This window comes from Stylophora pistillata, chromosome 3 (assembly GCF_964205215.1).
Source record: "Stylophora pistillata chromosome 3, jaStyPist1.2, whole genome shotgun sequence".
In the NCBI taxonomy this organism is placed as follows: Eukaryota; Metazoa; Cnidaria; class Anthozoa; order Scleractinia; family Pocilloporidae; genus Stylophora; species Stylophora pistillata.
In genome coordinates this window covers 17,014,472-17,027,386 of record NC_142521.1, presented here as the reverse complement: position 1 = coordinate 17,027,386, position 12,915 = coordinate 17,014,472, and the positions used below count along the sequence as shown (strand labels likewise).

The following is a 12,915-nucleotide window of genomic DNA, read 5'->3' as shown; positions in this document are numbered from 1 at the left end:
CGTTTACACTGCAGTTTATGGGGGACCGGACCAATTTCTTGCATGGGACTACAGTATTTGGTACAGCTGTGTGCTGTTATCGAACATGCGTACCGTATTTACTCGAATAAGAGCCGCAGCGCTTATTTAAAAATTGTACCAGACAAATTTCCTTTTTCTATATTTTTATTCAACGGTACACTTTCTATCTGTCAATTTTCCAATGGACTGATGCTAACTAAACTGATAGTAAATCTAGAATTACGAGAGAAATTCATGCGGTGAAAAAACCCCGAGCGTTTCATAACCCGAGTAGAGAAATACAGTCACTTTGAACTAAAGAACATCACATTTAAAGAATATAAATTGCCGATGCTGTGTTAAAATTATTTTATAGTGTTTTTCCTGATTATACGGAATTCCTCGAATAAGCGCTGCATCGGGGGTGCGGCGCTTATTCGAGTAAATACGATAATTCTTGTAAACAAAATGGCGACGCGTGATGCAAGGATTTGGTCCGGACCCGTGTTTTTTTCTGGTTTTGGGGCCATAGACGTCTATAGCCCCGAAACAAGAAAAAACACGGGTCTGTACCCATCCCCCAAAACATGGTATGGATTGTTTACACGGGCAAAAATGTCAGGTCCGTACTCCTTTTTTGACAAATCCGTACCCGATTTTTCCGCCGTGTAAACGGCCTTAAAGAGACGCCCCAATGATTGATAGAATGAGAAAACAAAGAAAACATTTCACGCGCTAAGACCCTACAACACCCTTACATTTTATTCTTTACATGATCTGTAAAGGGAAAACAAAACAACACCGTCAAATTCGTGTTTCGGCTTTTACGGTGTTCCGTTTTTCCGGGGTTACGGAGTGTTACGGTGTTCCGGGGTGTTACGTTGTTATGGTGTTACTGGTTTTAGTACATGCCCTAATTTTCGGTCATTTTGGATGGCTCGCCGACCTCTGTCCCTCCTTCTGTTTTCGTAGATGTAAGAAAGTCTCATCGAAAGAGACTTGAAGTTCACGACGAAAGCGCTTCAGGATCGACTGGGCATTTCTAAACGGGGATTTGTGTGAATAAAATGTTTTCATTGCCGCAGCGTAACGCAGCGAAAGACTTAAATTGCGTGATAATCCCGAAGAGACCTTTTTAGCATAATTGCGATGGAAAGTAATTTGTAAATTCAGCGAAGTGAAAACAATTACGTCAAGGAGTTGTTGTTACGCCTATATTCCTTTATCCAAACAGAAAAGACTCAGGAATCTCAATGTTTTCACTCAGCAAATTTAGAAAACTCAGGCTCATCAATGAGTTCACTCTTGCAGCGCTCGCACGCCACTATTTAGACTGATACACTATGGTGCTCATTGCCCAATCTCGAGCCCAAAGTCTGTTCGACTCCTTGTCTGCAGTTGGTTGCAGGTGTAAGACAATTCACGAGCAAGTCACGTGCAGTATCGAACCACCGATACTTTTCGCTAGTATCGATATTTTCCGATCTGACCACGATATCCTTGGTATCGAATATTAGGTATCGGCCCATCTATACCAAACAGAATTTACATTAACTTTAACATCGCCTTTATTCAGGGAGAAAACTCGTTTACTGGCAGCAGATAAAGGGGTATTATTTGCATTCTCTTCTCAATATATAGGACATTGTATTTCAATTTCTCCTTAGCGTCCTCCAAAATATACCACAAGCTGTGGTGGACATTATGTTGGAAGAAGTCGAAAGTGATGACGTAGGAATATTGGCAGCTGAAGGCTTTTGAATGAAAATTCCCGCAGTATATATACCTTCCTTAGTCTTAAAACTCACTAGATGGTCTTAAAAGCAACCTTTTGCCTCTATTTTAATTTATACTTTGAGAGATATTTCTTTTACTATGCGAAAGGGCTAGAAAACGTTTTTGTTTACCGCGATGAGCGATTGTCTCGGTATTTGGTTAAAATATTTGCTTTCTCTTTTCTGTTGTGACTGTTTTAAAAAGCGCATAGGTTATCTCAGGTCCTTCTGAGTAACAAGGGACATCGATCAGAAAGCGACAACTTATAGCGAACTCTCTTGTCCTGTCAAGGAAGATGCAGTTTGCCTAGCGAACATTTATCACAGACATTCATCTATTTGGTGGTTAGTCTTGTTATATACCTACCTTGAAATTCAAGTTGCTTGACGGCACGCAATGAGGCTGATTAACGTAATGATTTATACATCGAAAATGCGCAATAACTCTTATTCCAGTTCTACGTGCGTGGTTTAGTTGGACAGCAGTTTCCTGTATTAGTCTACGCGAAAGCGAGGCTACCGGGTCAAGCTTTCTTGAAAATTAAAGGCTGATAGTTTCTAAAGAAACTGTTTGGGGCTGCATCGGTGGGGGTAACGAAATAATTTGAATATATCAACAAAGTTGAAGTGGTAAAATGGCCACCATGACGATTATAAAAGCTGACGTTTCGAGCGTTAGCCCTTCGTCGGAGCGTATGGCCCAAAATCGTCCAAAATAGTCCAAAATGGTCGCCACCCAGTAAAAACAGGGGTAAGTTGCACGGAAACGAGGTCGAGGGGGCCAAATGTGTTTTCGCACTGTAAATAAAATGCCGTAAGTACCGAAGAGCACAAAAAGGGTTGATCGGGAAGAAGACTTGAATATATCTTTCAAAAAATTTCTTATGAATAATAACTTATTAGATGTAATAGATTCAAGCTTTTCGAAGAGATGTTGGTCACCTCTTCACGATCACTTCACACACCAGGGTTTGCTCGAGACATTTCAAGGAATCAGATTACCAAAATACACTTGTTCGCAGGACAGCTGTTCGTCCTACGACCGTTCTTTCCGTTTAACCGTGGAGAGAGAACCGAAAGTCACCAAAACTCCAGTATGTAGTCACTAGTGCAGTGGCTAAAGTTTTCAAAGAAGAGTTCTAACTAAATAATACAAGCTAAAATGTTGACAAGGCGCTCGAGGTCCTAAAGTCCTAAACCAAATATGGACTGTATGTGTTGTATTTTGTAATTTACAAAAGCCCATTCCATCCTAATCAGTTCTCAAGAAAATTAGTTAATTAAGTTGAAGCAGAAGCTTGTGCTGTATTAAATAGTTAGAGTTAAGATTCAGAGTTAGATTTAAATTCACTGTTCAACCTGTAGGACATGGTTCAGTTAGATGTAATTCTAGATCATGGAGCTAGTTGTTGCACCATATCTCTTTTGCTGCAGCTGGAAAAAAGTTATGATAAGGCGTGTTGCAATATTGCTTGCAGTTTCTTCCAGTGCTCTTCATCAAAGTGAATCCTTTCAATACTGACCTCACTGCTTGTATATGTGACAAAGTCACATTATTTGGCACCAGTGAAGGCCACTTGACCCTGGACTTGATCATAGTAAATATGGTCCTTTTTTAGTCTGGGTATCTCATCCTTAATTTCTAAATAAAAGTGAGGGTCACTACACGCTTCTGCTAGAGAAACACCAAATTTTGAGCTTGGGCATTTTATTTCAACATGACCAAACTGATCTTCAGGACAAAACAAACAGTTAAAATAATCTAGGATTCAGGATGGACGATATTTTGATCGAACTTCTGCTTACATACCTCTGCCTCCACCCTGAAATGAAAGAATCAAAATCTTAATTCAGTTTAACTCTCACGGCAAAAATTTCTGGTAAATAAGTTAGTCTTACCTTTTCACGAGCTGGGCTTTTGTTGACAGTCCTTCGCAAGAGTCATTCGGCGTTCTTCAGTGTTGAAGGTTTTCTTCTGGCCAGAGAACTTCCCGGAATATCTTCTTTGGTTAGTAAATGGGAACCATATAACAATGTATGCAGCAGGGTCCCATCTTGAGTCAAATGAGTTAAATAGTCGTCCCAGCGAGCGAACTCATCATCAAAAACTGCTCCAAAAGAGGGAGGCTATCGCTATCGCGCAGATTACTTTCTAGCTCAATTGGTAGAGCGCCGGACTGTTGTGCGGGAGGTCGTCAGTTCAAATCCGGCCGGACCAACACTCAGGGTCTTTAATTAACTGAGAAGAAAGTGCTGCCTTTGTAATAATATCTGCAAATGGTTAGACTTTCTAGTCTTCTCGGATAGGGACGATAAATGGAGGTCCCGTCTCCTGCAGGGTTGGGGTAGAAGACGTTAATTTCTCACACACGAGATTACTGTGTGATGGATGTCCTCCCCAGGGTGGGATGGGTGGGTAATAAAGGGGTTAGGTGTCAACTGGAACGAAAGCTCTGTTACTTTCTCCTGCCATTCGAATAAATTAAACCTAAACCTAAACCCAAGTACGCTACAATTTCCTTCCTCATGGTTTTAGCTCGACCTACTCCCAAAAGGTTGTCCCTCAGGGTTTCCTTTTTTTTTTCTTGTTTCTTATTTAAATCAATTAGTAGACTATTAAAAAAGGGCTTACACGAATAGTTTACTCACATCTCAGAGAAAGGGGAAAGGGGGACCGGGAGATCATTCCCAGCCTTTAACATTAATAACCGTTTTAATGTATTGGTCACCAGCTTATTTTCATTTACACCTGTTAAATGGAAGTTGCTGAGTATACAATTTGATGCAAATCCATGCATTACCTCTGTCTTTGCTGCTGTTTTCGTTGATGTAAGGAAGTCTCTTTCTGTCGGATTCAGCCCCAGATGATTTTACACTTGCCTCTCTGAAGTACAATTACTAAACGCAAGCCTTTAACCAGATGGCAAGATATGCTAACAACGTGACGAGCATGGAGGGGAAGAACGTCAAAATTAGAAACCAGAAGAACACTTTATGTTCGATCAAGTCGTACTCATGGAAAAATACAGGCTTGCCAAGAGCGTCGCTAGGATCCAAACGCAAGAAACCAAGGCGTGCTACAACCTTTTTGTGGAGGTTCGGTAACGAATTAAAAAACAGATCGCATTTGTGCTCTCAAACCCAGCACATCGTCGAAGAGAATACTGGTTTGGTATACTAATGTGTTCTTTACCACTTTTATTTTGCACTCAAAAAACGCCAATTTTGACTGAAGTCTCACAGTATAAGGAGATCTTTGGTTAGCGGAAACCCCTTCGTTTGCAGTTAACTTACCATCATCCCTCGCGTACATGGGCCCTAATCGAAGAGGTGGAAAGTATCTCACTCAGGATATTCTCATTGAGCATTCAGATTCGACATCGGCACTGCTCACTTCGCCAGGATATAACCTGGTCTAATTTCTTTATCTCAAATGTCTCAGGGAGGGAGCAGCCTTACCGAAACAGAAAAGAAATGACAATTTAAGTAAACGGAAGTTAATGTAGCTTTTATTTTCGTGAAAGACTCATTGTTTTTCGAAATACTCGTTGCATTTTTCATGCAACTTTCACTCGTTCACAGACAAGCGAAGGGACTAGTGGAAAAAGAAAACCGAGGTCCCTGACTGCAGGTATGTGAGTTTTAGATCAGCCAGTGTACACACGCACTGTTGTTTCCTATGGCGAAACATTTCAAATCAGTTTGGTATCAAGATGCATTTTTATATTGATTTAGCAGAAACTCCTTTTTCTATAAGTAAGGTATGTTCTTCCCTGGGGAATTTACTCAAGGATATTTCAAGTAATCCATGGAAAGCTGACGTTCGTATGTGCCTTAAAAGTCATAAGTATTTTAACTTATGATTTCGTGTGGCACAAGGTAATCTCATTGAGTTAATAGAGACACGAATACTAACCAGACTTTGCCTCTATTACGCACGGTGGTCATGCATAAGTGACCCTAGCCGGACCGTAAAGAGGTTTTTTTCTGCTTCTGTTTAATACATTTGCGGCAAAGTTGATGACAAATCTAGTTCTAAACCTTGGCAACGCTAAATTATGTTCACATTAACTGTGGCTTTATTGAATATCACAGCTGTGAAAAGTTCCAACACAGAGGGTAGCATGGTTGTGAAAAGCAATAGAGGGCCTTTGTCCGTTCACGTGACCCAGCCTATGCCTTGGAGTAAACCTCCTCGAACCTTCGACACAAGTAAAACTAGAAGACAACTAGATCATCGAAAGAGACTTGATGTTCTCGACGAAAGCCCTTCAGGATCGACAGGGCATTTCATAACAGGGAATTGTGTGAGTACAACGTTTTCATTGCCGTAGCGTAAGGCAGCGAAGGACTTCAGTTGCGTGATAATCATCAGGAGACCTTTTTGGCATAATTGCGGTGGAAGGAAATTTTTGAATTCAGCGAAGTCAAAAATTAAGTCAAGGAGTTGTTGTTACGCCTATATTCCCTCATACAAACATAAAAGACTCAGAAATCTAACAAAAATCTCAATGTTTCCACTCAGTAAATTTGGTGAACTTTCTGATTTCGTCCCTTGTAGAATAAGTTATTTTTGAGCCATATGCACCCGGATTTATGTAACAGTTTGAATACATGTAATAGTAAATTGGAAACATCTAAGACTTTCTTCTTTCATATTTGTGTTTGGTTTTTGTTAAAATCGGAAATCTAACATTCTTGCACTAAGCAAGCCGCTGTATGGACTTCATTTGGTCTGCTGTTTTTCTCTCAGTGCTCGCCCTCTCGATGTTTGACGTGGCATGCGAGTGATGAATCGAGTTCATCATGGATGCTCAGGTTATGGGCAGGACGCAAAGGTTTTTGTTCGGGGTGACAAACATTTACACTACTGTTTAAATTCGAGTCAGACTTTATCTCATCCCGTCATGCTTTATACTGCTCAGCCCCTCACTGGAAGATGTTTACAGTTAGTTTGAAGCGACTGGAAAAGTCGATTGTACTCTGCCTCATTTTTGTAGTTGAGTTTATCATCGATATGAACTGGATCTGGTTTCCAGAAGACACCCCCCCAGCGAAGGCTTGCATCTTGCTTGATCTTTTGGATAAAGCACTTGACTCCTTTGGGGTGGTTCTTCTCGTCGCGCAGACAACTCGAATTGCAGAAATGATTCCCGTCTGTCAAATTCATGTCGATAGCGTGACCCACGAAATGGTTGCTGCGTTTTGCAGGTTTATACACGGCGCCTACTAGTTTCTTTCCATTGTCTTTCCTGAAGGAACTTGTAATTACCACCTGGTAAACGACAAATGAAACACCAGAATTAAATTTGATTTCGCTTTTCCGTACCGAGAACGTGTAAGGGAGAGCTTCTTTTTCTAAAATAACACCGAGAAACAAACCTTAACCCTGCATTGCTGAGCATAGAGGTTTATATTCTTGACTGCTCCCAAAAATCCTGGATGAATATAACAAAAGCTTTCAAAGCGGCTGTCCTGGTGTTTTAAAATATCGCAATTCCCTAGTAAAGAAGTAAAGAACACACATGGTGAAAATCAAACCTCTATACGTAAAGGAAGGAAAGAAGTCACTTTTATAAATTCTGCCAGAAATTTTGAGTCGCTCATAGACCTATTTTGACAGTTTCCTGAAGGTGAAAACTTGTTTTTAGTGCTGATATATAAAAAAAAAATGGAATCAGGAAATTCATTGTTTCTTTCAAAATAACGTTTATAGTTATAAATGCACTTTCTCAGTTTGGTCACTATGCAGACAATTCCGAAAACCTTATACTATTTGCAACTTTTATCGGCCTTTAGGCAAGGGATAGAGCGAAACCTTTTCTTAGCGTTAATTGTTTCGGCAACGCATCAGGGAGAAAAAAAAAACAATTCCTTTTAACCCACTGGGTATTATACGCTTGTTCTGATCGTGGCTAACATTTCTCCGTGAGAAAAAAATGTTCTTACCTGCTGACTGTACAGTGCAAGTGATTGCTAGTAGCATCATGACCACTAAAATCATCTTTAGCTCCATCAGTTTTCTCAAGATACGATATCCTGACAGGAAATGGAATTTATTCCTACGTAAGATTATTTTTAACAAGAATCGTTGCCTTTCTTTAATAAATGATGCTGTAAATGTAGAAATTATAGCGTATGTATTGTCATTTTCTATGTAAAGAAAACCTGGTACAGCAGAATTCTCTGTTCGTAACGACTGTGGTTGCAAAACGTCTTGATTTTTTTTCCTATACACAGTAAAGCTTTTCCCTCACTTTTAATTTCGATCTTGTTCAACGCCGAAATGTTATTGCCCTTCGTGCATATGATAGTCGTCTTCGATCAAGCAACCTTGTTCGCAAGGAAGAACATTATAAACATAGGGCTGAAATTTGTCACAGGGGACATAAACAGTTTAATACTCATAGTTCTTACCTCAGTTCAGTCCTTGTGTCTCAAGATCTTGAGATGAATTATTGAATTGAATGACTCGAAAGTTAATTAAGGGTACAAAGATCGAAGGCTGTACATAAATTTCAACCTGTAAACTTCCTCGTTGAACAGGTTGGGCTTTGTTTGCTTTTTGCATTGTCTGAGCGCAGTTGTTTTGACCCACCAATTAGGAACAGCAATCCCCTTAACAATTAAATGAAGATGGCAAAATCAATGAAAACAAAATTAGAATATTTTATTGAAAATGGATGAGGCGATCTCTTATTAAACACAATCGTACTTTGCTTGTATCTTGGCATGGACAAAATTTTTTATATATACAAACTTGAGGTAAATCCATTCAACCTTAGATGACATGTTATTTTGGGTAACTATTTAATCATTTATAAATTACCTCTTAGAATAAAATTATAGAGGTGAAGCAACCTCTTTATCGACCACGAATTAACAGGTTGGGCTTTTGTTTACTTTTTACATTGTCTGAGCGCAATTGTTTTGACCAATCAATTAGGAACAGAAAGCCCCTTAACCATTAAATGAAGATGGCGAAATCGAGGAAAAAAAATCAGAATTTTTATGCTTTTACTGAAAATGATGAGGCCATCTCCTCTTAAACACTATCGTACTTTGCTTGAATCTTTGTATGGGTAAAATGTTTCATATTTGAATTGTAGATTCCCTTCTTATTAGAATAACAAACTTGAGGTAAACCCATTCAACCTCAGATGAGATGTTATTTTGGGTAATCATTTAATTATCTATAAATTGCCTCTTGAAACAGAAATGTGGAGGTGAAGCAACCTCTTTATTAACCACGAATTAATTTAAAATAGATGTGCAGAATTTTTTCACAAAGAAAACAACGGAGGAATGGAGCGACGGCCCATCCTATTTCGCGGTCTGATGCTTTAACTCTTCTGGTGCGTTACAAACTAAGACCTCGATAATGAACCGGTCCCCATATGAAGGATGAAGGTCCCTTGGCTTCTTTATTGCAAGCATCACGCATACCACCAGGATCACAAACGTCGAAAGCGTCGTTTGAGCGAATCACAGTAATCGAATAAATAGAGATATAAACAACATTCCATTACGAACGGAAGTATAAAATTCTCGCGATCTACGTCCAAACCTTTTTGGCTTAAATTGTATGGGATGACTTTGTTAACAGCAAACATCATCTTAAGTCAGTTTTGTTTCTATCAACGATTGTCATTTATTTTATTCGACATCTACAACTTCATCAAATATCCCAATGGGGTGATGGCTTTTACGGCTAATGGTTAAAATGTTGGCCATTTTACAGCTAACGGATAGCTTTCTCCCTTTGTGATTAAAACAAAAAGATCTTACGCTTATCTTTTTGTACGACTAACGGCTAAAATTTTGCTGCACTTATGCGCATAACCAGGAAAAGGAACTATGTAGAAAGGATCAATGTTATCCATGTACTGATATTTACGATAAAGACGTAATCAAGTACTATATGGTGCTTCCTTGTATTCTTAAAGTGTGTATATGGCCACTTTTCTTTGAAATCTATAACAATACAACAAAGTTTATTTGTTTGACAGTGAGTCTAACTTGAATTTTGTTTTGTGCCCTGTTACCTTGTAATCACCACCAAGAAACAGTTCAATCTCAACTTGCTTGCCATCAATAATTATGTAGCCCCAGTCTTGAATTTCGTTGACTTCACTGAACACCTCTTTGAAGCTTTCAGCCAAAGTTTCATGATTTTCAGGGCCACTGACAACAGCAATAGTGTATGTACCTTGTTCAAGATATTACAGAAAAAATCTGAGTTAACCATCATTCCTTTTATAGTGCTTGTACTTCATGTAATTACCTTTTGATGAAAGCAGGTCCTCTTTGCTCTGAAGGATTGACAGAGTGCAAAGTATGAAGTTACTGACTCTGCTCATACGTGCCCCATCACCACTAAGTTTCACTTTGACTTTTTCACCTTCTTGAAGCACACTGTTTTTTATCTACAACATAGGAGAATGCATGATATGTTATGTAATAATTATAATTGCAAAGTATTGTGTGGGTAGTGATACTTGAGGATGCTATCTCAGTGTTGTGCATAGTAAAAAGTGACAACATTTGTACCTACCATGTTTTGAATTTGATCAACCAATAGCTTTGTAAAGGAGTGCTGGGCCCCTGGAGCCTTGCCTGATGTAACAACTCTCATTCAATGCATTCCTACATTGCTTAAAGAGATATGACTTTTGTAATCCTTCAACAGTCATTGACAACTCATGAATGAATTCATCTCCAACCCCAAATTTGTCAATGATGTAGAGTATACTCTCAACTCTGGCTTTGTCATCCTTCCTGAGTCTGGAATATTGTGTTTCTTTTTGATTGGATGCCTGATCTGTGGATTGCGAGCCATCTATTGAGGTGGGCAATGGAATACCAGTGGGAGATGATAGATTTACAGTGTATGTTTTTAGCCCCTCTGGATCCTTTAACTTCAAAAGGTCCAACTCTAGTCCAAACAAAAAAGTAGAGCTTTCTGTGCTCTAGTTTTTATTTCTTTGATCTTCCTGTTCCTGGCTTGAGATGTTTTTATATCTGGAATTGGTGTGCCCCTCACCTTTTTAAATTGGTCATTTTCCAACTGTCTAATGTACTTCTTCACTAACTCACTTTCCTCTTTGCATGAAAGATTCAGATTTTTCTCCCTCAGCATTTCCTCATATAACTTTTCCTTTTCCTTCTCTAGATCATGAAATTTTTCCCTCCAGTGGTTTATTTCTTCCTTCGCAAGACCCAACTTTTCTTCAAGATTAAAAATCTTTGTTCACCATTCATCAACTGTTATGACTTCACCTGCTAGAACACTTAACTTTTTGTAGGAGGCAAGGAATTCTTTCCTCTGTTTTGGACTGCCCTTCTTAGTTAAGAGCTTCCTCTTAGCCTCTGCCAAGTTTCCAAGCTCATACAGTCTCGATTCCAACCTCTCACGGCTTGGATTTAATCTCAACGTGTTACCTGGTATGTTGAAATTTACCATGTTGATGAACCGGCCGACACCAGTTTGCACGTTGAGGAGTTTCTTCTTCAACGAAGCAAGAGCATCGGATTTTAATTGTAGCCAAAACAACACTTCGCTACCTTTTTCACGTTGCTCTAAAATGTATTTCAGCTTTGTATCGGGACAATCTGTGAAGGAAATAATACAACTTTCATTGTGAGTGGAAGACATCGTTCAGAGTGATGCAAATAGACCGCTAGAGGAACCCCATAAATTTGGAATACAAATGGCGCCTTTTCTTTAAAAAAAAAACCCGCTAACATGCGATTTGTCGAGGCCTAAAATGGTACCCAGTCTCCATATCATTGAATTATAGGCCTGGAGGCTAATTCACAAATTGGCGACTGTTCTGAGAAGTGTTTTGTGTCTACTCTCGACCTCTTTCTTCAACATTTTCTTCTGGGAGGGGCTCATAAATCTCGCAAAATGAATTTAGAAAACCGAACGAGGATTTTGCTGTCTTAACGAGATATTTTTCAGAGATGTAGTCGAATCTTTTCTTCAACGATTCCGAAGCACCAAAAGGTAAATTGTGTTCATATTGAGATACAATGAAATATATGAAGTTCATATATTTTGTACTGCGGTATTAGATATATATGATGCCCGATCCTCGCAGTAGATAGCGCTATTTAAGCAATAGCGAAAATCAGACCTGAAAAAAATCAGGCCTGTACTGGATTTAAACCACTGACCTCTGCGATACTAGTGCAGCGCTATACCAATTGAGCTAACAAGCCAAACTGGGAGCAGGCTGTTAAGTTGATTCGTAATAAACCCGTGAAAGTACAGGCCTGATTTTTTTCAGGTCTGATTTTCGCTATTGCTTGAATAGCGCTATCTACTGCGAGGATCGTGCATCATATGTATCTAATACCGCAGTACAAAATATTTGAACTTCATATATTTCATTGTATCTGATTTATCACTTTCACGGGTTTATTACGAGTCAACTTAACGGCCTGCTCCCAGTTGGCTGGTTAGCTCAATTGGTAGAGCGCTGCACTCGTATCGCAGAGGTCAGTGGTTCGAATCCCGTACAGGCCTGATTTATTTCAGGTCTGATTTTCGCTATTGCTTAAATGGCGCTATCTATTGCGAGGATCGTGCATCATATGTGTGTTCATATTGTTGCATTGTGAGCTGATAAGTCTTGCTGCCAGAGCCTTTTTAGTTGCTTTGACCCTAAAAATCATGTCATAGAATAACGTTATTCTTTTTTTTTTTTTTTTTTGAAAACCGAGCCGAATTTCTTGTCTGCAATGATGAGTGAGGCTCATAACAAAAGTTTCGGAATGTGTGATGAAGACGAGATACCCCCAAGTCCGATCGCTACAATTTATTTTTCACAGAAGAGATTTAGAAAACAACTCCCATATGTCTTCCTCAATTGAAAAGCGCCAACAGAGCTGAAATATTTCTAAGTGTCTCATTACAAATGAGCATGTCGGTTCGAATTTTCTGGCGATGTGAATTTTTCGCCTAACAGCTAAATGTTTTGGCTTTTTTGCGGCGAACGGTTTAACCCCATTGAGACCCTCTTTCCAGTTGGTTCTTTCGAATATGTCAGCCGCCAACTTTCCTCAGGGTGATATAAAAAAAAAAAAAAAAAAAAATAGATAAAGAATAATGGGCGCTTTGATTCTCCTTGGACTC

The 12,915-nt window shown here is 39.2% G+C and overlaps 1 protein-coding gene across 1 annotated transcript; it reads right to left on the bottom strand.

Moving 5' to 3' along the window:
• Window positions 1-6,209: 6,209 nt before the first annotated feature.
• Window positions 6,210-8,386, bottom strand: LOC111326847 (uncharacterized). Its single transcript, XM_022930925.2, has 4 exons — window positions 8,193-8,386; window positions 7,725-7,814; window positions 7,158-7,276; window positions 6,210-7,050 (listed from the first exon to the last, which is right to left on the bottom strand). Exons 2-4 carry the CDS (start codon window positions 7,789-7,791, stop codon window positions 6,697-6,699), a joined length of 540 nt encoding a protein of 179 aa, XP_022786660.1. The 5' UTR covers window positions 7,792-7,814; window positions 8,193-8,386; the 3' UTR covers window positions 6,210-6,696.
• Between the last annotated feature and the right edge of the window lie 4,529 nt (window positions 8,387-12,915).